The sequence below is a fragment of the Amphiprion ocellaris genome, chromosome 14 (genome assembly GCF_022539595.1).
Source record: "Amphiprion ocellaris isolate individual 3 ecotype Okinawa chromosome 14, ASM2253959v1, whole genome shotgun sequence".
Lineage (NCBI taxonomy): Eukaryota > Metazoa > Chordata > Actinopteri > Pomacentridae > Amphiprion > Amphiprion ocellaris.
In genome coordinates, this window is record NC_072779.1 from 3,292,112 (window position 1) to 3,319,023 (window position 26,912).

Genomic DNA, 26,912 nt, shown 5'->3' on the forward strand with positions numbered 1-26,912 from the left:
ATGTCCACATTTTCAACATTTTTGGGAAATTTTTGAACATTTTTTGGTGGAAAAAAAGAAATGTTAAAAATGTTTCTTAAGAACATTCACAGAAAAATCAACCAAAATCCAGCGAATTTCGCTGGATTTTGGTTGATTTTTTTTGTGAATGTTCTTAGAGAAAATATTAGAAGTTTTACTGATATACATGTAATCACTTTTTTTAGACAAGGAAACTGTTAGGTTTTATGCTCTCATTTGAAATGTTTGTTTATCATACAGTTGTTATGTGAAGTTGATGTGTTACCATGTATTATCAAATTATTATGTATTTGCTCATGTTTGTTAATGCTGTGGATTGTGTGCCCTGTCGTATGTACGTATAACGCCCGGCCGGCTGTCGTAGATGTCGTGATTTATTGACACTGAAGCACTTTACGTTACTTCCCTCACTTTTTTTTTTTTTTAGCGCGAAGCTGAAGTTGTGACCGATGTAATTTCGGTGCCATAAATAATAGATGAAGTGAACGTAAACAGTAGTGTGTGATTCCCTTCCTCAATATGGATGCTGAAGCTGGAAACGCAACAGAAACAATATTTTTTGTTGCCCATAAATGAAGACAACAGGGGGGTTAAAGATGAGCAGAGTCCGGTGTGACAGTGATGAATATGAAGGCTGAGAGCGTAAGAAAGGACGAGTTAATGAGTTCTTGAGAGCATTCATGCGCTCTTATGTTCACATTTTATCACATTGTTTCTATTATTGTGACTTTTCTTTATCTCTCCTGCATGCTGACCCCCTGCTGGTGCTGCTCAGATTCATATATGTGTCAAACTAAAACATCTCTCATCAGAATATTCAGATTTCTGCTCCAATCTGCAGCCCAGTCCAGCCTCCAGGAGGATTTAATGCATGCATGTTGTTGTGTTAAACCAAAGCTTCCATTTGAATTAAGACTCGGTGTGTTAAGCTGATAAAAAACAGGGTTTATCTTAATTCTGCGCTGCAGCTAATGGGATTACTCGGTCCTGTTCTTTCACTGATGCAATTAAAACGTGGAGGCAATTCGCACGCACTCGCTCACAAAGGCTGCTTAATTGAATGTGCCTTCCAAGGAGCAATTAACGCGCAATAAATTATGAGACTTCATAATAAAACCCCTTTTAATGGAGTGATTTATGTGGTTCATTTGGCGCGGAGGTGGTTCGTGTAGGAAAAATACTCAGCGATTTTTTAAAAAGTTTTTAAAAATGGGGATCATTTCTTTTTGCGCGCAGTGGAGAGCGGAGAGGCAGAGGGTGTAGAGTTTTATTTGGCAGCTCTGTGGAGGGATGGGGGTGTTTTTTGTGTGTTGGGGGCAGGAGAGGGGGGGGTATCTGGAGTGTACCCCTCCCCTCTCCTCACTCTCTCTCCTCCTCCTGCTCCCCCGGCCGCTCTCAGACCATTGTTGTTGTGACTGCCGTCCGGAGAGCAGCGGAGTGCGGTAGGAGGGCTGGTGTGCTGAGGACGCAGCTCTGTGTCTCTGTGCGGCTCGAGGGAAGCGGACCGACGAGTCTGAGCTCCACGTTTCAGCAGCAGAGCGCAGATCTCACCGGGATAAACTCACCGAGGAGAGGAGAAGTCGTAGAAGCGCTGCGTAAAGACGCACGTAGAGAGTTTATCCAAGAAGGACTCTGAACGACGGGGCACATTTTTCCTGTCACCCTTTTCATTCTCTCCTCACATCGGATCTTTTTCTACATTTTCAGAACAGAATTTACGACTTTCCCACCAGCGAAATCCACTTTCCTCGCTCCGCTGTTGGGTTTTATTTCCCTCCATGGATCTAGCGCTGTGAGCGGCCGGCTGCAGCGGACTTTGCCCCGGAGGATCGCAGCTCCTTCTGCCCCGGTCACCAGGAGAGCCCGACAGCTGTCGTTCATGTTGCAGGGGGCTGCTTTTGATGGATTTATAACCTCGGCTTCAATTTCAGGAGCATACACGGACGCTGGAAGCCGCTCACAGACCGCTTTTGTGGAGGATACGCCGGGGAGCTCCAAATGAGGATTTCAGTATTCACCCAGATCTACCGGGACAAGGAGTGAGTTCACCCCCCTGGTTGGTGCCAGTCGTCGCTGCGAGGACAGCCCCGGAGGAAAGGTGGGTGAAAACAGACTGAGACAGATGGAGATTCTTGCAGAGTTGTAGTTTCATTCATTTTCAGCGGAGCGGGAGTGAGATCCCAACATTCTACATTCCAGAAAGCCTCGTATCGCGCATTTACGCTCCCGTTCAACCACATTTTCATTCATTTTCTGAGATTTTCGAGAAAACAGACGACATTTCTAAAAACAGAACAACTTAAATTCTACCTTTTCACTGCTTAATCTTCCAGATTTACTGACTTGTGCTGTAAACCAGTGATTTAATGCACTTTTGCGCATTTTCAACAGGGATTTCAGTCAGGAAACGGCTGTTTTGCAATGCTCAGAGCCAAACAAGTCACTTAGTAGACATTGAACCTTCCACATGGACTATTTGTCAGGAGAAAAGAGTGTTTGTGTCACTCAAAGCGGAGTTTGAACGCAGTGAAAGTGTTTTAAAAGAAGTGATTTAATTCATTGATATTTTTGCGCACATTAAAGTAAAATACACGACAGGAGACAGATAAGTGGTTGTGGTTTAATTTGAAGAAATGGAATGTTTAAATTGAGATTAAATACTTGTATCTTATCAAAATCGATCTCCGGACGTGTCACACTTTCTGCTCACCTGATCGATATTATTGATTAGCGGTTGCGCGCACACGTGTATAATAGAAACATTCTCACTTCTGGCAGCTCCGGGCTTCATTAGAACCTCCACGGGCTGTTGGAGTCTAACATTGCGTGGGGCTGATTTATTAAGCGTGAATTATTTGACAGAAAGACGCAGTGACGCCCTTCTCTCCCATTTTTTAATTTTTAATTTTAGACCTAAAAAAAAGCAGAATACAGTAGAAGTGTTTTGGCTCCGGCTGAACACGGCGACGTGCCAGAAGAATTAGCAGCAGCAGGAGAAACAAGTTTTCCAGTCCTTAATTGAGAAAGAATACGTTTCATTCAGCGAGCTGAGTCTTTAAACGGTGTGTGTGTGCGTGTGAGTGTGCGCGTGTGTGTGTGTGGGCGCGGCCTGCCTTCATGGAGCGCACGCACCAGGGTCTGGCGCCTGTGCGCAGTTGGCGCAGCTTTCAGCACAAGAATCAGCGCATTATTCCTTACAGGCTGTCAGAGTTTATAGTCTGTCTGCAGAGCGAGTTTGTGGTGACTTCAAATTTACCTTAAATCAACCATAATATTCTTAAAAAGTCAATATTATGTTCTATATTTGGTTATAGATGCACTTTAGTGGATGTTGTTCCTGTTTAGAATAGAGCAGGTAAACTTCTGTTGACGTTGAGCACATTTTTTTTCAGATATAAAGCTTTAAATATGCTTTAGATAGATAGATAGATAGATAGATAGATAGATAGATAGATACTTTATTAATCCTGAGAGAAATTCAAATATTAGAGCAGAAACTGGCCAATTTACGGATTTGTGCATCAATATAAATTATTCGTCCAATATTTTGAGTGATCAGATATTTTTTTTTCCAGCAAATACATCAAACTCACATCGTAAATCCCTGTTTTAGCTTCATAATTGTGAGGATTTGCTACTTTTCTTAGTCTTCTGTTATACTAAGCTGAATATTTTTGTAGTTCTGGACTGTTTTGTCAAATTAAAGCAACATTTTTTGCATTTTATAGGTAAAAAAGTAACGTTTATCATGAAAATACAGATTTTCTAATCAAAAGTAAGCATACTCCTTCATTACTGCCCTAATTTACAGCATATTCCCCAAACTGTTGTGTTATTGCAGTTGCTTTAGCTCTCAAAGTGCATTTAGGCACTGTGTGACTGTTGTCAAACGGTTCCTAAACAAGGAAACGAGGAGATCCTGCACAAGATGCTCGTTTTCCCTCCAGTCGCCTGTTTGACTGTTTCCAACCTGCTGAACCTGAAGTCGCATCAGCTGCAGGTCGAGTTGTGGCGCTGCTCCTTCAGATTCTGTAGCTTCCTGGCAAGTTTGGAGTGTTTTCCTAGTAAGAGCCCATTATCCCGGGACAGACTGAGCCCCGTCCACTGACAAACAACAGGCAGCAGCAGCAGCTTATTCATGACGCAGGAGAGCCTGGACAATGTAACGCAGACAAACGGGATACTTACAGGACATCTGGTTAAGAATACAGCTGCTCACAGTCAAACAGGCTCCCTCTCTCTCTCTTTTTAAACAATTTGGATGAACAATTGTTTGTGTTTTTTGCCATCTGGTTTGAAAGTGAAGGGAGAAGTTTGTGTCTTTAGCTGCTCTCCTCCTGCCAGATCTCCTCACAGAATCGGGTTTCTGATGGACAGATAACCGTCTGCCATGTGTTTGTTTGCTCCTGCAGGATCCAGATTTAGAGACTTTGTGGGTTTCTGAAGTCACCAATGCCCGGGACCAGCGTGTGAGGCCCTCTCCAGGCTTCCAAACGAGTAATTTTACCCCCTTTTTCAACCACAAGACACACGTCAGGTCTAGAAGATGGTGAGGATCTGCATGTTCTGCGTTCTCCTGCTCAGTGTGGTGGACCAAGTCACGTCCAGAGCCATCGAGGAGTTAAGAACTAAAGGTAAGACACCTGAAAGCACTCTGGTTTTTCCTCTTTCATCGGTTAGATGAGCTTTTGAGGGTCTGAGGTTTGCTGGTTTCTTCCAGCATTTGATCTGGGGCAAGACTCTGAGCACATTCAGTTCACGTGTTTCTGCAAATCTTTCAATCAGCCCACTTTCCCCTCTTAGAAAGATTAGGTTTCTTAGCAGCCCTGAGCCCAGAGAGGAAGTCGAGGTGACAGCAGAAATGAGACGAGGGTCTGTAGTCGAGGAAGCCGTGAAGAAGTCGGAAGCGCTCTGTGTTTTTGCTGCTGTAAACTGCGCTACCTGATCCGTCCGAGGCCCTGAGGCTCGGAAGTGTAAATCTGCCTGGCTGTGAGCCAGCTGTGGAGGATGAGGAGGGGCGGCCGGCCGGCCGGCCGGGGCTGTTTCATTGATGCTTTACAAACAGACCCAAACACAAGAAGGCGGCCACTGTTGGTTTAAAGTTCCATCAGAATGTTTCTAATGAGTTAAGGCATAATCAGTCCTATTGTTCCGTACAGTCGCCGTCTTTCAGAGCAGAACTCGCAAGCCGGAGCTTCTTCTTCTCCTGTCGTCGAGTAAATCAGCTCTTAAGTCAGATTAAAGGACTCCAGGATGACATTTTTGTGAGGATGTGTGGAGATTGATGAAAGACAAAGTGGCTTGTTGCCCCAGAGGCATCGTGCTCAGAGTCTTTTCCATCTTTGTGGCCCCACTTTGTACTGCGGGGCCATCGAGGCCAGCCGGGGCTTGTTGCTCAGACGAAGGGGGCTCCGAGGAAGCTCTCAGATTCATTTACAAGACGGAAAGTGAAGAGTCGAACCGAGATTTAAAACAGAGAGGTTTAAGGTTGTGGAACAGAGGTGTCAAAACTCATCTTAGTTCAGGTTCCACATTCAGCCCAGTTTCATTTCCAGTGGTCCGGACCAGTAAAATCATAACATAATAACCTGCATATAACCACAACTCTAAATGTTTCCTTTGTTTTAGTGCAAAAAACCCAACAACTTCCAGATCACAGAGTGTCTACAAAAGAACAAAGCATTTAGTCACAGGTATCTGGAACTGAATGATATAGTATTTTACTTTAAGTCAGACAACAAACAAGACAAAGTATTACAAAAATGAGACACAAAATGAGACAAACGACATGAAACAAAAGAAAAACACAAAAAATTCGACAAAAAAGTTTCAAAGCGACAAAAAATGGACAAATAACACAAGTGATACAAAAAGAAAACGCAAAACCACAAAAACATGAGAAGAACAACAAACGTCAGACCAAAAAAAAGACAAAAAACGACAAAATATTACAAAAATGAGACACAAAAGAACAATGAGCAATCTAGTATTTTATTTTATAATCAAAACAACTTGTTGAGGTCTAGAAATTGTTTTAAATTTATAGTTTTCCTAATTTACAATCTGCACTTAATGTCTTCTCTGTAATTTTTACACTTTGAGGACCGGATTGGACCCTCTGGAGGTCCGGTTTTGGCCCGCGGGCCGCGTGTTGGACACCCCTGTCGTAGAACATTCACAAGATACAGTTCTTGGAATAATCTGGTCTCTATGAGAAATAAAAACTGTAACGTTGCTCTGATTCCTGGATTGGAGAAGCAGTTTGATGGTTTGATCCTTGTGTCTGTGGGATCAGTTCACATAAAAGTCAGTATTTAATGACAAAGAACGATCACAGGGACAAAGCTGTAGCAGATTCCAACTCCTCTGAGGGTGACTCCAGCTGAACGGAGGTTGCAGAGGTCACAGCGACCCACAATGCACTGCTCTGGCTCCTGACAGGGCGACTTTATCCAGCCGTCGCTCCGCAGGGACACGACCAAAGAAAATAGTTCAAACTCAGGCTGAAGAGGAAAGATGTTTCCTGCACAGACAGACTATTTTAGCTGGGTTTGCTCAACAGAAATGTACTTTTTAAAGCTTTTATTAAATATTTCTGTGGTTGTTTTCTGTCGTGCTGCTAATTTGATAACAGCTCTGAGTGGACATGAATCACAGCACTCCTGATATAAGCAGATAGTTGATTTTATTCTGCAGCAGATCTTCCCAAAGAGAAACTTATTTTCAGTCCAGTTATGCAGAAATCTAAGTACAGCTTTTCTACATAAAGTCCAATAAAGCCTCCCAGGTCTTTGTCCTACAGAGGACATGAAAGAACTTCTTTACACTGGTGATGCCAAAGTTCAGGAATCCTGTTTTTCTTTTTTAATCCTTCTGTTGTCCTTATTTATGGGCACCAAAAAATCTTGTTTTCTTGTCTGAAAAAAATTCAGCAAAACAATTCCCCAAATTTCTGAAAATTGCAAAACCTTCAGGAAGAAAATTCCAATAATTCATTAAAAGTTTCCCTTAAAAGTTTTAATCCCCCAAATTTGGCAAGAAAATTCTTGTAAATATTTTCAAAAAATGAGTAAAAATCTTCCAAAAAAATCCTAAAAGTATCTAAAGTGATTCCATATATTTATCAGTAAAACTTCTAATATTTTCTTAAGAACATTCAGAAAAAAATCTTTTTTTGTGACTGTTCTTAAAGAAACACTTTTTTATAACATTGTTCTTGAATAAAATATTATAAGCTTTACTGATATATATGGAATCACTTTAGCTCTTTATAGGAATTTTTTTTTGGAAGATTTTTACTCATTTTTTGAAAATATTTACAAGAATTTTCTTGCCAGGGATTTTTTAAAAATAGAACTTTGAAGGGAAACTTTTAAGGAATTATTGGAATTTTCTTCCTGAAGGTTTTGCAAATTTCCAGAAATTTGGGGATTTTTTTTTTTTTTGCTGAATTTCTGGATTTTTTTCAGACAAGGGAACAATATTTTTTGGTGCCCATAAATGAGGACAGCTGGAGGGTTAAATGCACATTGCAGGGATCTGCTGCTGTGGATTCCTGTGGGTGCATGAAGGTCTCCTAACTGTGAGGCTGTGCTGCTGCCAGCCCCGCCGGCCGGCTGGCTGACTGGCTGGCCGGCCGGCTGGCTGGCTGGCTCGCACCACCCGAGCGGTTTGTTTGTGTTGTGTTGTGTTTTGTTTGCCCCCTCGCCTCTGGGTGACAATTCACACTCTGCCTGGAGTTCAACTCCGGGGCACCGTCCCTGTCTCTGCAAGTTCATTAGCGTGGCTGCAGTGTGTGTGCGTCACATTTTCTACTGCACTCAAGTTTGTTCCGTTTGATGAAAATATTGTCAGCGTTTTGGACTAAATGTTTGCATTAAGACAAGCTGCCACTGAGATGTTCCTGTTAATTTGTTTTCCTTTTGGCCGCCGTGGCCCCGATCACCGTTTCTGATTTTCCACTTACGAGGTTGAAAGTGTGTATTTGCTGCTGAAAGCGTTACCTGCATGTACTCCGGGCGATTAGAAAAAAAGGCAGCACTTCACTCCGACAAGGGAACAGATTGCCTTTTCACTAAGCGCTCGCAGGAAGCAATCAGACAGAAAATTGCCCTGGAAAATTGCTCGTTCTGAGTGACTGAGCAGCGAGCGAGGTCCTCGGCCAGGGCGCACATATGCTCCAACAAGTGAGTGGGCGAGCACATAAATGGGCGAGTGACCCACTGAATGGATGGCACTGTGGCTGACGGTGACACCATAGTAGCTGGGTTATCAGGGCACTCTATCACCGCTTCCTGCTGGCATTAAATGTCAGCGGTTGTTTAGGAACATGGTGCACTTCTGTAGCTGGACCTGTCACAGGTAAAATGAAACCACCAGGATTTGTTTTGACAATTTTCTCTCTCCACTCAGGTGCATTGAGACCATGATGGTTTGTAGCAGTTTATTCTGAGACTGTAAACTCCTTTATTCTGTAGAAAAGCTGCACTCTGACACCTGAAGTCTGGTTGAGAAGTTCTTTCTTTTCAAGTCAAATCTCAAGTTTATGCATGATTTTCTGTCTTCCTCTCCAGATCTTCGGGTCTCCAGGCCTCTGATAGTGCCCGGTTACCCAGAAAACACCACGGCGGTGGTGGGAGGTCAGGCCAAGCTGGTGTGTAAAGTCCACAGGCCGGCGTCCACTAAGATTCAGTGGCTGAAGACCAAGTCTGAAGGTCCAGAACAGAGCCAGGGAGGACCGGCTCGCCTCAGGGCTCTGACGGTGAGATAAAATCTGCAGAGAGACGCCAGCAGAACGCTGCATTTTGATTTAGTTCTCGTCACGTTAAAGAGATGCTGAAATAATCTGTCCTCTGTGCAGGCCCTGCAGAGCAATGGGTCCAAAGTGAACATGCTCCATCTGTCCAACATCACTCTGGAGGATGCAGGAGAATACATCTGCATGGCTGAGAGCATCCACGCAGGGCAGACGGTGCAGGCCATGCAGTCAGCATGGCTGGAGGTCCTGCCTGGTGAGACATGCTTACACATTATTATTCTGCTGTTCACATGGAATTTATTAGACAATTACATCCAAACTTCTCCACAACAAGGAAGAATCTGGCGCCCGTATAGCTCAACGCGTTGAGCGGGTGACCCATGTACAGGGGCTGGTCCCCGATGCAGCTGGCCCGGGTTCGATTCCTGCTCGTGGCCCTTTGCTGCATGTCTTCCCCTGACTCTTCTCCCCTGTTTCCTGTCTCTCTCTCACTGCGCCTATCAAATAAAAAGCTGACAAAAAGGCCAAAAAAAAATAACTTTAAAAAAAAAAAAAAAAAAAACAAGGAAGAATCTGAACTCAGTGTGACTTTTAGTTCACTACAGTTAAACCTCTGAACCCTTAAACCTCGCAGAAGTTTTGAAAGGCAAATTGTCTTTAAAAAAAAAAAAAAAAAACACAGAAAAAAACAGAGCTAGAAACGCTAAAAACAAAAAGAATAATTGGAGTTTTTAACCCTCGTGTCGTTTTAAAGTTTGAAAATGTGGAAAAAAATACATATTTTCACATTGAAACTTCTGATGTCCACATTTTCAACACTTTTGGGAAATCTTTGAACACTTTTTGGTGGAAAAAAAGAAATGTTAAAAAAAAAAAAATTCTTTAAGAACATTCACAAAAATATCTACCAAAATTCAGCGGATTTGGCTGAATTTAAAACAGGTCAATTTGATCCGCAGGACAACACGAGGGTTAAACATGTGTTTACTGCATTATTGTTTTGTAAACCACTACTTCCTCCTTCCACAGGTACCATCATCTCCCAGACGGTGGACCTGACTGCTGCTGAAATCTCCTCAGGTAACTCCAGAGCCATAAACTGTTTAAGTTGCTCATAATGTTTGGTCACTAAGGCACTGACATTTGCACTGTTTCTCATTAACTTAAAATAACCGAGAATGTGATGAAGATCCAGCAGCAGCCAGAGTTCTGTTTGTTTAAACCAGGGGAGTCAAACTCATTTTAGTCCAGGGGCCACATTCAGCCCAGTTTGACCAGTAAAATCACAGCATAATAACCGATAAATAACCACAACTCCAAATCTTTCCTTTGTTCTGAAAATTTTCACATTTAATGAATTATCTTTTTTTTCACATAACATCATGAACAAACTGAAATTTCTTAAGAAAAATATGTTTAATTTCAGCAACATTATGCCTGAGTTTATCATTTGAGTCAATATATAATTGAGGGACTTTTGAAGTCCATATCTTGCATACATTTTTATAAAAACATTTAAAAGAATATGTTTTTTATGTTCATTATGATCATGTCTTTACAAATTACATAATTATTTTGTAAACAATCATTTATTAATAAAAACTGTCTGGATATCACTAAAATGTCTGAAAACGAGAAACAAAACGACAAAAGTCCGACCAAAACAACAAAAACAAGACAAAATATTACAAAAATGTGACACTAAATGACAAAACTGAGACAAACAATGTGAAAAAAGGCAAAAAGAGACAAAAAATTAGACAAAAAAGTTACAAAGCGACAAAAAATGGATAAATGACAAAAATGAGACAAAAAATGACACAAATAAATGATAAAAAATAGACAAAAAACACAAGCGAGACAAAAACCACACATAAAACAACGAATAAAACAACACAAAATGACAAAAATAAGACAAAAATCACAAGTGAGAGAAAAAGGAAACAGAAAACAACAAATACCTGAGACAAACGACAAAAGTCAGACAAAAAAAGACAAAAAAAAACAAGACAAAATATTCCAAAAATGAGACACAAAATGACAAAAGAACAATAAACAATCTAGTATTTTTCTTTATGATCAAAACAACTTGTCATGGTCTAAAAATTATTTTAAATTCATAGTTTTAATAATTTACAATCTGCAGTTAATGTCTTGTCTGTAATTTTTACACTTTGAGGGCCGGATTGGACCCTCTGGAGGACCGCTTTTGGCCCACGGGCTGCATGTTGGACACCCCTGATTTAAACTGAATCTATTTTGGTGTCTGTAATGTTAAAAGATAAAAAGCTGCTGCTGCTGCTGGTGGTGGTATGGTGACCATCTGTGTGGGCTCACAGCTCAACATCCTCTTCCTCAGGCTTCGCTCTCTTAGATCTCCAGTGAACCTTCACCACCCCCTAGATTTACTCTCCGTCTGCTGTCACGTCCCAACATGTTCATTAGCCTCTCCTCCTCCCTGCTCCTTCTCTTCCTTCAGCGTTAGCTAGATCACTCTCAGTCCCACAATAATCCACAGAGGAACAAAAAGATGAAGAGGAGGAGGAGGAGGGCCGGGTCAGTAGGGCCCTCTGGTCTCCATGGTGATTCCATTGTGCTGGTGTGTATGCTGGGATGGGAGATAATGTGGCTGAGGAGCTGAAGGTCATAGTTGAGTGAGACTAAGGCGACTGAGCAGCCTGATGTGGCTGTAGCTTAAGAACAAACAGAAAAAGCACACAGCAGCGTTCTAACACCACGTCTGCTTCTACAGATGTTCTCGAGGACCTGAATGAAGACACCACGGAGCATCTTCTGTTGGAACCGGGAAACGTCCTGAAGCTGCGCTGCGACATGAGCAGCCGGCCCGGCATGGCGGTCAACTGGTACAAGGAGGGAGTCCGGGTTCTGCCGACGCCTCGCATCCAGATGCGTGGAGCCGTCATGGAGATCAGCGACGTCACGTACGAGGATTCAGGCGTTTATGTCTGCGTTCTCCGAGGAACCAAAGAGCCCGTGAGGAACTTCACCATCACTGTGGCAGGTAAAGGCACAAACACTGTTGCTTTGGGGCTTTAACCCAAAACCCAAACAGGTTCTGGGTGTTTTATTTATGCTCCTGACATGTTTTCACTCCTGCACCTTTGTGGAAACAGCACAACCGTGATTAAAAGTTAACAGAACTCAACCTTGTCTCAGTTTAACAAAACTATAATGCCACAAAACACACAAAAGTTTGGGGTCATCAAGGCAATTCCATGTACTCCCTGAAACTCCCACTTTTATCCATGTGCTAACATAACTGCACAAGGGTTTTCTAATCATCAATGAGCCTTTCAACACCATTAGCTAACACAATGTAGCATTAGAACACAGGAGTGATGGTTGCTGGAAATGTTCCTCTGTACCCCTATGGAGATATTCCATTAAAAATCAGCTGTTTCCAGCTAGAATAGTCATTTACCACATTAACAATGTCTAGACTGGATTTATCATTAATTTAATGTTTTCTTCATTGACAAACTGCCTTTCTTTCAAAAATAAGAACATTTCTAATTGACTCCAAACTTTTGAACAGTAGTGTATAAAAAACCAAAGTTGAATTTATTTAATTGCTTTTTTAACAAAAGTTGAAAAAACTTGGAACCAACATGTACAACATTTTCCCCATAGGTCGTATCAGTACTGTAAAAATGTGGTGACTGACCATAGACTGTCTTTATATACAGTCTATGTGACTGACCAGTAAACACTGCCTGCAGTTCATCCCAAAAGTCCCTGAAGTTTGTCACATGACTGTTGGTTGCAGCTGAGTCACTAATGGCTTCCTGTTTGTGCAGAGAAGTGCAGAATTTTTAGTTTTTTACGAAATCTGGTTACAGAAAGCCCTTTATTTTTGACAGATTTTTGATTAAGACAGGGATTTGGATGAAATACGGCAATGCAAGCTTAGATTTGGTCAAGCTGGGAGTTGATTTGTTCATGGACTGTCAGAAAATTTAAATATCGGACAATTTCTTTCCTGTTTTTACAGTTTCTGGCTCTGAATTGTGGAATTTTGGTGTTTAATGTTTTTTTTTTTTTAAAGATGCCTTTCGAACTCACCAATAGGTTTTGGGGTTCAAAGGGTTAACATTTATTTTTAACAAAGCAACTCATGTCGTTAATGTACCAAATACTAGACTGAAGCTGCTGAAAACGGTTTCTGCTGGTCTTCATAGTGTCTTTTTGTGCCATGCTCTCAGACTCGTTGGGGTCCGGTGACGATGACGAGGACAACGGCTTGGAGGACTCATCCACTGAGATCGAAAACGACCAAGTTTACCTCTCCAGAGGTGGGTTGGTTTGATTTCTAGCTGCATCAGCTCAACCTCCATGTTACGTCCAAGCACTGATGAGACTAACGGCTCATTGGCTGGTCTTTGTCTACTCAGGTCCTTACTGGACTCACACCCAGCGCATGGAGAAGAAGCTGTACGCCGTTCCAGCCGGCAACACGGTGAAGTTCCGCTGCCCGGCGATGGGAAGCCCCATGCCGACCATCCGCTGGCTGAAAAACGGACGTGAATTCAGAGGAGAGCATCGCATCGGTGGCATCAAGGTGAGGATTCAGTCATTTGTGTTTCTTTGCTCTCCTGTTGATGGAGCGTCCGTCCGTCCGTCCATGCTGATGTTGTTTTGTGTTTCCAGCTGAGACACCAGCACTGGAGCCTGGTGATGGAGAGCGTGGTGCCGTCAGACAGAGGAAACTACACCTGCGTGGTGGAGAACAAATACGGCTCCATCGCTCACAGCTATGTCCTGGATGTCCTGGGTAAGACTCAAAATAGAACCTCTAAAAAACTACAAACATCCTGCAAGGGCTCAGAGCAGAAGAGTCAGAAGTTACTGTCATAGATATGGGTGTCTGCATGACACAAATGGTCTTTAAACCCTCATGTTGTCCTGCGGGTCAAAATTAACCCGTTTGAAAGTTTGAAAATGTGGAAAGAAAAATATATTTTCACAGTGAAACTTCTGATGTCCACATTTTCAACATTTTTGGGAAATCTTTGAACATTTTTTGGTGGAAAAGAAGAAATGTTACAAATGTTTCTTAAGAACATTTACAAAAAAAATCAACCAAAATCCAGCGAAATTCACTGGATTTTGGTTGATTTTTATGTGAAGGTTCTTAAAGAAAATATTAGAAGTTTTACTGATATATAGGTAATCACTTTAGATATTTTTAGGATTTTTTGGAAGATTTTTACAATTTTTTGAAAATATTTACTAGAATTTTTTTGCCAAATTTGGGGAATTTTTTGCTGAATTTTTGGATTTTTTTCAGACAGGGAAACAGTATTTTTTGGTGCCTGTAAATGAAGACAACAGGAGAGTTAAACCTACATTGTGATGCTTTTTAATCTGGCTGCAGCAGTCAGATCACCACTAGTCAGCACTCGTTGAAAAAGCAAAGTAGAAGCCTCCGGTCTGAAGGAGGGATAACCGAGGGGGTGAGCAGAAGGTGACGGGGCGCCTGGCGTCGGCGGTGGCGGGCAGGAAGTGGACGCTCAGACGTCCGCTCTGGTTTTCTACCTGACCTGTGACAAGAGATGGAGGAGGGCTGCGGTTTGTTTGTTCATTTGTTGGCTGTCTGTCCACCGCGGGGTCAGTTTCCGTCCCCGCTGACGCAGGGAGACGACTAACGAGACAACTAACGAGATCAGAGAGCGAGAATGACCATAGATCAAAGCCACCAGCCACAAAGAGGCATGCTAATGGAGCCCATTTTCATCCCAAAATGACATTTCCTGGTCTTCTGCCAGCATAGAAACACATTAAAGGTGACAGTGGCAATTGCTGCCCGTTTGTTTACAAAGCAGTCATGTGTGTTGGACGTTAAATATCTGGAAGTTATCTGCTCACTAGGATTCCTGTTAGGAGGAGTGATTCGTTGAGACTACAGAGTTAAACCATTGGAAAAGTTAAACTCTGTCTCCGTGTCCCTGGATCACCTTTGAACCCCTGAGAAGATCTCTGTCTGGTTTCTCTGGAGTTTAATGAAATCTTTCGGTCTGCTTCTCGGCTCACTTGGCTCATGTCTTCTGTGATTTCTTCCCATTGCAGAGCGATCGCCACACAGGCCCATCCTGCAGGCCGGTCTGCCCGCCAACACCACGGCGGTGGTCGGCAGCGACGTCCAGTTCCACTGTAAAGTGTACAGCGACGCTCAGCCTCACATTCAGTGGCTGAAGCACATCCAGAGGAACGGCAGCCGCTACGGTCCGGATGGGACACCATACGTCCAGGTCCTCAAGGTTGGTTTGATCAGAAACATCACATTTTATCCTCTTTCATTAACATCTCCCCCTCAGGCAGCTGAAGAACTCAGTCATGTACAGGTCAATCGGACAAACAATCGCTTAACTATGTCCTACACTGGAAAAAATCCTGAAAAAATAACAATATGAAACAGCTGGACAGCTAACCAGCCCCAAAATAGAGTAAGATAATGGGGGAAAAACATAAACATAAAAATACAGTAATTTTCCATGATTAAAATGTAGTTTTCAACCTTAATTTGTCATGAGATTTTGTATATTTTTTGGCTTTTTAGCATTTAATGAATGATATTTACATGTGTAAGCACAATGAAATACTTAAATTTGATAATAATGTCTACATAGATAGATAAAAAGTGTATCTTACGGATTGAGTATGCTTACAAGTTTAATACAATGATGAGAACATGTTCATTTAGTATTTTTGTAGTGAAAACGTCTGTAGTTAAACAAGATAATTCTCATTTGACCAACAAAGCAATGTCAAATGACAGATCCAGTACTTTTTGTCAATAGTCAGCTAATTTCAGAAATATATTTACACAATAAAAATTAATCTGAATGAAAAGGAAAGTTACAACAAATTTATGTTTTTATGTAATACATCCTGCCCTAAAAATGGACACTTTACATCTTCCAGAGTTGTTGATTTACATTAGGAATGTTTTTTTAATTGGTGTTTTTTTCATATTGCAAAACTGTCGAATGAAGAGAGAACGTCCATGAAATTACAGACTTTTCATTAGAGTGTGGTTCTGTTTTTAATGTTGCTTTTTTTTTGCATTTTGTGTTGTGCAGACTGGCAGTCTGAACATGTCGGAGGTGGAGGTGCTCTACCTGTCCAAGGTCACCATGGACGATGCAGGAGAGTACACCTGTCTGGCTGGAAACTCCATCGGCTTTGCCCACCAGTCCGCCTGGCTCACCGTGATTTCAGGTAAAGGAGGAGCTGGAGGCGACGTGACTGTGGTTCAAGGACTTCTACTTCTTCTGCGTGCATCTTAAGCACTGAGATGTTGTAGGTTTGAATGGTCACTACATGGATTGATAAATGTAGTTGTAAAATCTGAAAATCTCTCCCACCGTTCGTGCAGAGGAGGAAGCAGCAGACGGGATGGACACTATGGAGACCAAATACACCGACATCATCATCTACGCCTGTGGGTTCCTGGCTTTGATCATGGCCATCGTCATCGTGGTGTTGTGTCGGATGCAGGTCCATCCCAGGAGGGAGCCGTTTGACGCCCTTCCTGTGCAGAAGCTTTCCAAGTTCCCTCTGCGCAGACAGGTACGACTTTACTAATCACAGGACGGTCTGTTGGAGTTATCCAACCACAAGGCTCCTCGCTGATTCCTCATTCTGTCTTCCTTCAGTACTCGGTGGAGTCCAACTCGTCAGGGAAGTCCAGTGCGTCTCTGATGAGAGTCGCTCGCCTCTCGTCCAGCTGTTCTCCGATGCTGGCCGGAGTCATGGAGTTTGAGCTTCCTTACGACCCGGACTGGGAGTTTCCTAGAGAGAAGTAAGTCATCTGCAGACCAGAATCAATTCTTAAAGTTATTTTTTGGCTTTTATTGGATAGGTACAGTTAAGAGGCAGACAGGAAAGCAGGGAGAAGAGTAGGGGGAAGACATGCAGTAAAGGATTGTGAGCGGGAATCGAACCCATGGACCAGCCCCTGTTCATGGGTCGCCTGCTCAACCAGTTGAACTATCCAGGCGCCCAAAACCAGAATCACTTCTGTTGCCATTTACAAAGAAATAGATGATATTCTGGAATGATTCTGACAGTTAATATTGTAACAAACTAGTTGAGTTTTGAAATGTTGAGCCTCTGCACCACTAAAAACTCCTGCCCCTTGCAGAAAGAGTGTTTCTTCACTGAGTTTAGTTTGGCAGCTGGGATCAGGACCCATTTAAACTCTGTAGCTTTCGCATCATGTGGGGACCTAAAAAGGAAACAAGCCCGCAACCCATTTTTGGCTCTGTCCAACCTATGGTTTAAGAAAACCAGAGCCTTAAATTATGGATTTGTACAGTTTTCATTTAGACATACTTATTTTCACTAACTCCTGCTTGTTCTCTGTGTGTAGTTTAACGTTGGGCAAACCTCTGGGAGAAGGTTGCTTCGGTCAGGTGGTCAGAGCTGAAGCCTACGGCATCAACAAGGACTCTCCTGAACAGGCCACCACCGTGGCTGTGAAGATGCTCAAAGGTAGGAAACGGTGCAAGAAAACACCTCATGACGTCTGCCTGTTTTTGTGAAGATGTCTTAACCCTCATGTTGTCCTGCAGGTCAAAATGGACCTGTTTTAAAGTTTCAAAATGTGGGAAAAAGATCTATTTTCACAGTGAAACTTCTGATGTCCACATTTTCAGCATTTTTGGGAAATCTTTGAACATTTTTTGGTGGAAAAAAAGATGTTAAAATGTTAAAAATGTTTCTTAAGAACATTCACAAAAAAACAAAATCCAGCGAATTTTGCTGGATTTTGGTTGATTTTTATGTGAATGTTCTTAAAGAAAATATTAGAAGTTTTACTGAAATATATGGAATCACTTTAGATATTTTTAGGATTTTTTTGGAAGGGTTTTAGTCATTTTTTGAAAATATTTACAAGAGTTTTCTTGCCAAATTTGGGGGATTTTTTAAAAACAAAACTTTGAAGGGAAACTTTTAAAGAATTATTGGAATTTTCTTCCTGAAGGTTTTGCAAATTTTCAGAAATTTGGAGAATTTGTTTTGCTGAATTTTTGGATTTTTTTCAGACAAAGAAACAATATTTTTTTGGGAGCCCATAAGTGAAGACAACATGAGGGTTAACAAACATTAGTTTTTCCCTCAGATGATGCCACAGACAAAGATCTGGCAGACCTGATCTCGGAGATGGAGCTGATGAAGGTGATGGACAAACACAAGAACATCATCAACCTGCTGGGAGTCTGCACACAGGACGGTGAGTCACCGTTAATGTGGCCAGGAAACATCTCAGAAACCGTTTCAGCTGTGATGGTCCCAAACCTTGAGGCTGAAGCAGCAACAGAAGCGTCCCCGTCCTTCATCCTGTTTGCGTTTCCCCTGCAGGTCCTCTGTATGTGCTGGTGGAATACGCCTCCAAAGGCAGTCTGAGGGAGTACCTGCGGGCCCGGCGACCTCCAGGGATGGATTACACCTTTGATGTGACCAAGGTGCCCGAGGAGCAGCTCACCTTCAAAGACCTGCTGTCCTGCGCCTACCAGGTGGCCCGAGGGATGGAGTACCTGGCCTCCAAGAGGGTACGTTGGCTTTAAAGAGTGGAAACAGGAGATCTGAGGGGTTGTAAATCTTCTCTGTAAGCATTTCATGTAAGAACAGAAGCTTTTTACTGTGATAGTGTGGCTCATTTAGCTTCAATTTGGAGGTTTAATGACACATTTTTTGGAAACTTGTGAGCTGATTAACAAAAAATCTGTTTAAGGTTTGAGCTTTTACGAAACTTTTACATTGCAAGATTCAGGTCCATGAGGATATTTCTAAGTTGATTTTTTTGCTTTTGCATTGCTTGTTTCAAGAAGAAAACAGTCTTAAATCTCAGGACCTCTCATGCTAAGAAGTTATAAAGTGAAATGATGCTTTCCAGTGAATATATTACAATACTAACATACTTTATGCACATATCAACAGCAGAAAGAAAGATGATAGTCTTTTATAAATCATTCTGAAGGACAAAAATGAAGGTTACAGGAGGCAAACAGAGAGTGGAATCGAATCAAGTGCCTGAAAGTAAATGAAAACTGACAACGTTGGATTTTTAATTAATGGAGAAACACACATTTTCCATCAACAATTCAACAATTTACTTGCTTGTAGTCAGATTAATTACAGGAACTTTTGTGGTGTGATAGTGTGGCTCATTTAGTTTAATTCTGGTGGTTTATTTGTACATTTTTTGGGAACCTTTTGAGCTGATGAACAAGAAGCTGTTTGAGCTTTTAGGAGACTTTTTCATCCTAAGATTCAGCTCAGTGAAGTTATTTACACATCAAACATCCCTGTGGTGTAATCCATGAAATGAAAGCAGGATAGTAGCACATTCTGGCTGTAATCTAAGAAGTCTGGTTTAGACTGAGAGGAAAGTGTGATTAGGGTTGAGTTCCGTCTCATAAATCATTACATTTGGGCACTTGGCCTTCAGATTGATGAGTCTGGTCCAGACTGTGGATGGCAACACCAGCTGTTCCTCCCCTCTTTCTTTTCCTCTTTCTGCTCTCCCCTCCCCAACCCCCGTGTTTCTACTCCTTTTATTTTCCCAGCATGCATTCTGTTTGTGTGCTTTTTATCCACACGTCTCTTTGTCTGGCAGCCGGTGTCTCAGACGGGCATTCCTGAGCAGAAAGCAGCTTCGTCCCTGTTTACTCTCCTCCATCCATCTGTCCGTCCCTTCGTCGCAGGGCTTTGTCCTTTTTAGCGCCGCCATAAATCTGTTAGCAAACAGGCAGCAGAGCCATCGTCTGGGTGTAGGCATCAGGTTTCTGGCTCTACGGCCTCCTAAGAATGCAGGAGCCTGAAACTAACCCTCCATTATGGGGAGACCCGCAAACCAAGAATGGTTCATTTCGCGCGTCCCCACAAATCCCACGTCTATTTCGAATGAAAACCAAAATAAACTTAATGACATCCATTCAATGTGGGCAAACACTGCTTTCTTTTTTCCTCCCAAAGAGTTGTTTTTTTTCTTCTTAAAACTCCAGGATTTCTATATAAAGACATTATATTTTTGTGGAGTTTACTAAAATGAGGCAGTGTGTGTGTTGATTTTAGACTCCTGTGTCTTTTCATTTCTGGAGAAAAGCTGCAGTGAATCATTTCTGCCTCCCCTACCTCCGTGTTTTTACACAACGCCTCCAAACCACAGCCTGGATCACACTGGGGCATGTCGTGTCACAAGTCTAAACTCAAAAGAGCACTTCATGCATATAAAAACTTGGACAATAAAAATGTAGTTTAACCTTCTTGTTAAATGTATGCTTTTGAAATGTGGAGAGCAGCGTCAAAAACAGCATAAAAATGAAAAGAAAAGGCGACGTGTTCCACAAAAAACAATTCTTTCAGCAAATTCCTCATTAAACCTCTGGAGCTAGAAGCTAAATAAACCTTCCTAATCTGGAGACCTGGCAGCTGGCCTGAAGCTCATGTTGGTTTTTGTCAGTCTTTAATTCCCTCTGTGCTCCTTCTGCAGTGCATCCACAGAGATCTGGCAGCCAGGAACGTCCTGGTGACGGAGGACAACGTGATGAAGATCGCTGACTTCGGCCTGGCCAGAGGAGTTCACCAGATCGACTACTACAAGAAAACCACCAACGTGAGTGACGGTTCAGAGCAGCTTATTTTCAGGAATTCAGTCCTGTAACTTTCCAGTAGAGAAATCTGCAGCTGCACTCCTGCTTTTCTTTTGATTTTCTACCGCTAAGATGTTAAATATTGTACTTTTATGGCACATTTGATCCAATACCATCAGAATCAGATGCTGTAAATTCTGTATCTGACCCTGACCTCTGACCTCTCAAGGATAAATTATGTTCATATACGAAGTGGTTGATGGCAAAGAAACCCTCACACTGCAAAAACTCAAAATCTGACCAAGTCTGTTTGTCTTATTTTTAGTTAAAATGTCTCATCCCACTTGATTTAAGATAAATTCACTTAACAAGAGACATTTCAGCAGATGGAGGGACTTGTTTTAAGACAATGCATCTTAAATATCTTGTTAAGTCAAACAATCTGGAAATTATCTTGTTTTGAGTTGAATTTTACAAGAAAACTCAAAATAAGTCTAACTCTCCTATTGTCCTCATTTACGGACACCAAAAAAAATCCAAAAAATCAGCCAAAAAATTCCCCAAATTTCTGGAAGTTTGCAAAACCTTCAGGAAGAAAATTCCAATAATTCCTTAAAAGTTTCCCTTAAAAGTTTTATCTTTAAAAAATCCCCCAAATTTGGCAAGAAAATTCTTGTAAATATTTTCACAAAATTAGTTAAAAACCTTCCAAAAAAATCCTAAAAATATCTAAAATGATTCCATATATATCAGTAAAACTTCAAATATTTTCTTTAAGAACATTCACAAAAAATCAACCAAAATCCAGTGAAATTCGCTGGATTTTGGTTGATTTTTGTGAATGTTCTTAAACATTTTTAACATTTCTTTTTTGCCACCAAAAAATGTTCAAAAATTTCACAAAAATGTTGAAACTGTGGACATCAGAGGTTTCGCTGTGAAAATATATATATTTTTCCACATTTTCAAACTTTGAAATGGGTCAATTTTGACCCGCAGGACGACACGAGGGTTAAAACTTCTCAAATTAGGAGGTTCCATGAAAGTTTTGAGTGAAAAACTACAATTTTTTTTTTTAGCATATCTGGCTTATTTTAAGACACCTAAGCTTGACAATCCTGGTAAAATATAGCTTAAAATAAGTTTTTCCAGCTAATTTTAAGATCTAAATATTCTAAAGATCATATCTTATTTCAAGAAATCTTACCAAGCCATTTTTCACTTGTTCTATTGGCAGATTTTTTCACTTATTTCAAGGTAAACGTTCCTTTAATACATTCTTTTTTGTTTGTTTTGAGAGGGGCATTTTTTCCAGTGCACCAGTCCTGCCTAGAAACACATCTGCCCCTCAGCCGGTCTCCTCCTTCCCAGCTCCTTTCACAGCTTTTAGTACTCCTCAAGACAGATGTCTGATGTTTCCCTCTGATTGGCAGCAGGCTTAATGGGACTTAATTAGAAAAGAGGGGATGAGGAGGGAGGAAGGGGGAGGATCATGAGGGAGAAATGTGAGGGCACCGGGCCACTGAGGGTGAGAATTTGGTATAAAGATTCTTCAGTTTTCTGAACGTTTCTGTGTTTGTTGTGCAGGGTCGGCTGCCGGTGAAGTGGATGGCACCTGAAGCCTTGTTCGACAGAGTCTACACACACCAGAGCGACGTGTAAGTTCAACTTTTCAAACAAAAAATGTGTGTTGAGGCAAAAAAACTGCACAGAATTGTCAGTCCTTCATCTTTACAGGTCTTGTTCAAACTTTAAACACCTCATGCAACTACAATCAACTCAAAACTCCCTGAAAACTTTGCTGTATTTCTCTGTTTCTTTGCTATCGTCCTCATATAGCAACTTATTCCAAAGAAACCAATGCAAGACCTAAAAAAGCCTCTTTTTCGTGTCTCCTGTTTGGGCTCAGGTGGTCGTTCGGTGTGCTGATGTGGGAGATTTTCACGTTGGGTGGTTCGCCGTACCCCGGTATCCCCGTTGAGGAACTTTTCAAGCTGCTGAAGGAAGGACATCGCATGGACAAACCCTCCAACTGCACACATGAGCTGTAAGCAGGAGCTCTTCTCTTTTATTCTCCACTCTTAGCCGTCATTCCTGTTTATGTTAAGACGCATTACAGTGGACAAACGGCACAAACAGGGGAATCCTTGAGGGGAGAGACGAGACCAGACTAGTCATTATACCTCTTACAAAACCCAGTTTTCTGCATCTTTTCCAAAGCCAAATGACTTAAACATTGGTCAGAATTAAAGCAGGGAGCAGGATAGTACCACCTTTCTGAAGCATGGTTTTGACAGAGAGGGAAGTGTGATTAGGGTTGAGTTTTGTCTTATAAATCATTATATTTGGCCTCTTGGTCTTCAGATTGATGAATCCCGGTGGGGAGAGACAACATCACAGTCTGCTATTTTGTTTATTTCAAAAACTAGTCATCATATCTCTTACAAAACCCGTCTTTCCTAATCTTTTCCAAAGCCAACCGATGTAAACATTTGTCTTATTGTATATTATATCGATCCCTGAAGTAATTTTTGTGTGTTTTTAGCTACATGATGATGCGTGAGTGCTGGCATGCTGTTCCCACCCAGAGGCCGACCTTCAAGCAGCTGGTGGAGGAGCTGGACCGAGTGCTGCTGTCCATCTCCGACGAGGTGGGCTTCAAAACACAAACACCCACAAACACGTTAACGTATGCAGCTATGAAGCTATGAAGATGTTGCACACATGTTTCCACTGACAATCTGCTGCCCAGATGTCCTGATTCCTGAGCTCAGAAACTCCCAAGCAGCAAAATCAAACCGTGGTGGGCGAGTGTTTTATACCGATGCATGCAGATGGGTCAGCAGCGATTAAAATGCAGAAATGTAAAGTCTAGCGATCGTTACATCAACCTAAAGCTGCTTAAAGAATATTTGTCTGTGCTGACCCGGTGGTCTGAATGGATGATAGCAGCGTTTCTCCACATCTGCATCTCTTCTGCTGTGGACTCCGTTAAAAGAACTGCATGTTCAGTAGCAGCCTTTGAGAAGAGGCCAGATTCAATTTTCACTGCTTTTTACATTCAGTTTTACAAACATTTAAACGTGGATCAGTTTCCTCTGGTTGCAAAAGGTCTCCAGCCGGCATCTGTGTGATTTCTGAACTTCCTCTCTTCCCCCCAGTACTTGGACCTGTCGACGCCCTTCGAGCAGTACTCCCCATCATGTGAGGACACGTCCAGCTCCTGCTCCTCTGACAACGACTCCGTTTTCACCCACGATGCCTTGTCCACCGACCCCTGCCTCCTCGGCTACCAGGACGTTCGCTCTCGGATAGACATGAAGGCGGCTCTCCGATAGACGTGCAAACGCTAGAGTGGAAACACGCCACCTTGGACTTGAACACACCTGCCGGCGGCCTCACTGAAGGTCCACCGCTGCAGATAAGTTAAAGGTTTTGTCCTGGTGATGTTTCCATGGACCTCCAGTCAAAGCCCTTAGAGATAGGTAGGCATTTATACACACACATACACACCAATACACACACAGAGCACTGAGGCCGCTGGGCTTCATCACACGATGGAGGTTTGAAGAAAAACGCTTCATCATGAGCAGAAGAAAAGAGGACAAACTCAACACGGTACTTCGGACTATCAGCTCTGACTCTGTGCCCGAGAACAGTTGGAAAAACCGCGGCACGAAACTCAACAGAAGAGACCCTGGTACTCAAAAACGCATTCAAGTGCTTTCTTTGATCGACGGACAATGATCTCCTACCGCAAAACCCCAAACCGGGGCTCCAAACCTCGGTTCATAAAGACATTTTACCAGAAACAAACAAACAAAAAAGATTTATTTTGCTATGATAAAAAATAGGAAACTGATTGTTAAATATAAATCTCTCTATATAAGATTATTTTACTTTTGTGTTGCTTATTTAAAAAGAAAACGGTCTTAAATCTCAGGATCTCTCAAGCTAAGAAGTTGCTGTAACGGCAGCACAGTGCCTGAACTGATGATTTCCTGTGAATATATTAGAATATTAAAATATTGTATGTACATATCAACAGCAGAAAGAAAGACGATTGCCTTTTATAAATTATTCTGAATGACACGAAAAAAATGAAGGTTACAGGAGGCAAACGGAGAGAGGAATTAAATCAAGTGCCAAACCTTTTACAGCTGTCTTCATGTTCAGGTTTCTTTCCAGAATAATTCATTTGTACCCAATAATCTATTGGTATCCCGAATGTAAAGGAAAAATGACAACATGGAAATGGAGTTGATGGAGAAACACACATTCTCCATCAACAAGTCAACAAAATGACAGATTCTGCCTTTCGACATGGCTTTAAAACTTGGGAAATTTTTGGAATGAAACCCACCATTTGTTATTTGGTTCCAAGAAATTGATTTATTGTTAAATACCACAGGGAGCCCTGTTGTTGTTGTTGTTGTTGGACAGAGACCACAGAGCTGTAACGCATTACAGAATGGGTTTCGATCAGGTCTCAGAGACGGACTTGTTTACTCGTGAGCAACATTTCGTGGTCCTCCGGTCTTTGTCAGGGTGGGACTCGACCAGTGATTTAGCGTGAGGACTCGATGGGGAGCTGGTCCAAGCCCACTGTCACTGCTGACAGGGAGAGGAAGGCCGGGAGGCGGGGGAGGAGGGGGGACACTGCATGTGAAAGCCTGTGTGATTGATTTCAAATAGAGGAGGAGGGGGAGGGAGCCTCCTTTGTCTGGCTGTAACCCTTCACCCAGCCCAATCTGTTGGCGAGGGGTCCTCAGGTCCGCAGCCTGGCCGGACAATGAAAGCTTTGCAGGCTTAATGGGTGTGACTACGGACCAGAGGGAGTGTTGGGGGTGGCGGTGTGGGTATGGCTTGGGCTTGTGTGTAAATGAAGAGGCTCTTATTATGGTAATGGCTCCTCTTCTCTCCCAAACGTCCCTATCTTTATCCCCACGGCCACCATCTTTTAAATTACAAATCTTTATTCAGATTCGCCGCTGCCACCAGCACCAGCTGTAGGCAATTCCCCACTGGGCTAAAATGCCAACTGAGTCCCGCTCTGCCTCCTGAATCCCACCAACAATTGAGACACAAACAGAACAACCGCTGACAGTCGGGTGGAAACGGATCAAACTGTATGATCGGAAAATGGAGGGTTTCATTCCTGACTTCATCCAGCAGTCGTGTGTTCGTAAAGAAAACCACCTTCTTGTCCGTTCACCTCATTTGTCTACATGTTCTGTCGTCAGTCTTTTCCATTTACATCACAAAGTGTCCAAACACATTTGCCTTTTTAACATTCCAGCTGTCTGCTCTTCTCCCAGATACCAATTGTAAACAATCACAACGTTCTTAAGCATTTCCTCGAGAGAATTATTTTAGAAATATCTAATTTATTTGTTTATTGTTTTGTTTTTATATGAAATAAAGTATAATTTAAAATAAAGCAGCTTTGCATCCTTGTCTGTGTTGTTTAACCCTCGTGTCGTCCTGCGGGTCAAATTAACCCGTTTTAAAGTTAGAAAATGTGGAAAAAATATATTTTCACAGTGAAACTTCTGATGTTCACATTTTCAACATTTTCGGAACATTTTTGAACATTTTTTTGGTGGGAAAAAAATTCTCAAAAAATGTTTCTTTAAGAACATTCACCAAAAACTCATCCAAAATCCAGCAAAATTTACTGGATTTTTGTTGATTTTTATGTGAATGTTCTCAAAGAAAATATTAAAAGTTTTACTGATATATATGGAATCCCTTTAGATATTTTAAAGATTTTTTTGGAAGATTTTTACTCATTTTTGAAAATATTTACAAGAATTTTCTTGCCAAATTTGGGGGATTTTAAAAAAAACTTTTATGGGAAACTTTTAAGGAATTTTTGAAATTTTCTTCCTGAAGGTTTTGCAAAGTTTCAGAAATTTGGGGATTTTTTTCATACAAGAAAACAGTATTTTTTCGGTGCCCGTAAATGCAGACAACAGGAGGGTTAATGCATCTAACAGCAGGTTGATTTGTTGTTTTGATTAATTTTGATGTATTTTAAACCAACAAACCCAGAAATGCTGAAAACTACAGCAACTCCTTGGCTGGTTTCAGTGGATAACTAGCAGCCAGAGGAGGTTCGTCAGCTCATCTGGTTCACCTGAGATCTCAGCTTATAAAGACGACCCATCCACTCACTGCTCCTCTTTCCCTTTGGTTTGCAACTTCTCTGCACCAGCGTGTCTAAAATTTACACTTTATCCCATGCATTGTTTTAGTTCCTGATGTATTGGATCCACACATCTCTCTGTGGGAGTAACTTCAGTCCTAATAAGTTAAACTAAACCCTCCTCGTTGTGACAAACTGCAATCACCCACCATTTAGTGATGTAGCTCGACCAATTTAATCCAATTACCCTACAGTTTGGCATTTTGTGTTGGTGTTGAAGGTTTCTGGGAGCATTAAGCAGCGTTTTTTATTTTGACCTTCCTAGTGTCTGCAAGAGGATGCAGGAGAAGCAGCAACTTTCATCTCC

General features: G+C 41.8%; 1 protein-coding gene across 1 annotated transcript; it reads left to right on the top strand.

Annotated features, from left to right (window-relative positions):
* Positions 1-1,422: 1,422 nt before the first annotated feature.
* Positions 1,423-25,853, top strand: fgfr4 (fibroblast growth factor receptor 4). The gene is made up of 21 exons (XM_023270319.3): positions 1,423-2,119; positions 4,434-4,655; positions 8,595-8,782; positions 8,882-9,032; positions 9,809-9,859; positions 11,532-11,801; positions 13,003-13,092; positions 13,192-13,358; positions 13,448-13,571; positions 14,867-15,057; positions 15,880-16,018; positions 16,176-16,369; positions 16,456-16,601; positions 17,172-17,293; positions 17,925-18,035; positions 18,164-18,354; positions 20,298-20,420; positions 21,985-22,055; positions 22,307-22,444; positions 22,943-23,048; positions 23,559-25,853. Exons 2-21 carry the CDS (start codon positions 4,568-4,570, stop codon positions 23,733-23,735), a joined length of 2,838 nt encoding a protein of 945 aa, XP_023126087.1. The 5' UTR covers positions 1,423-2,119; positions 4,434-4,567; the 3' UTR covers positions 23,736-25,853.
* The last annotated feature ends 1,059 nt before the right edge of the window (positions 25,854-26,912 follow it).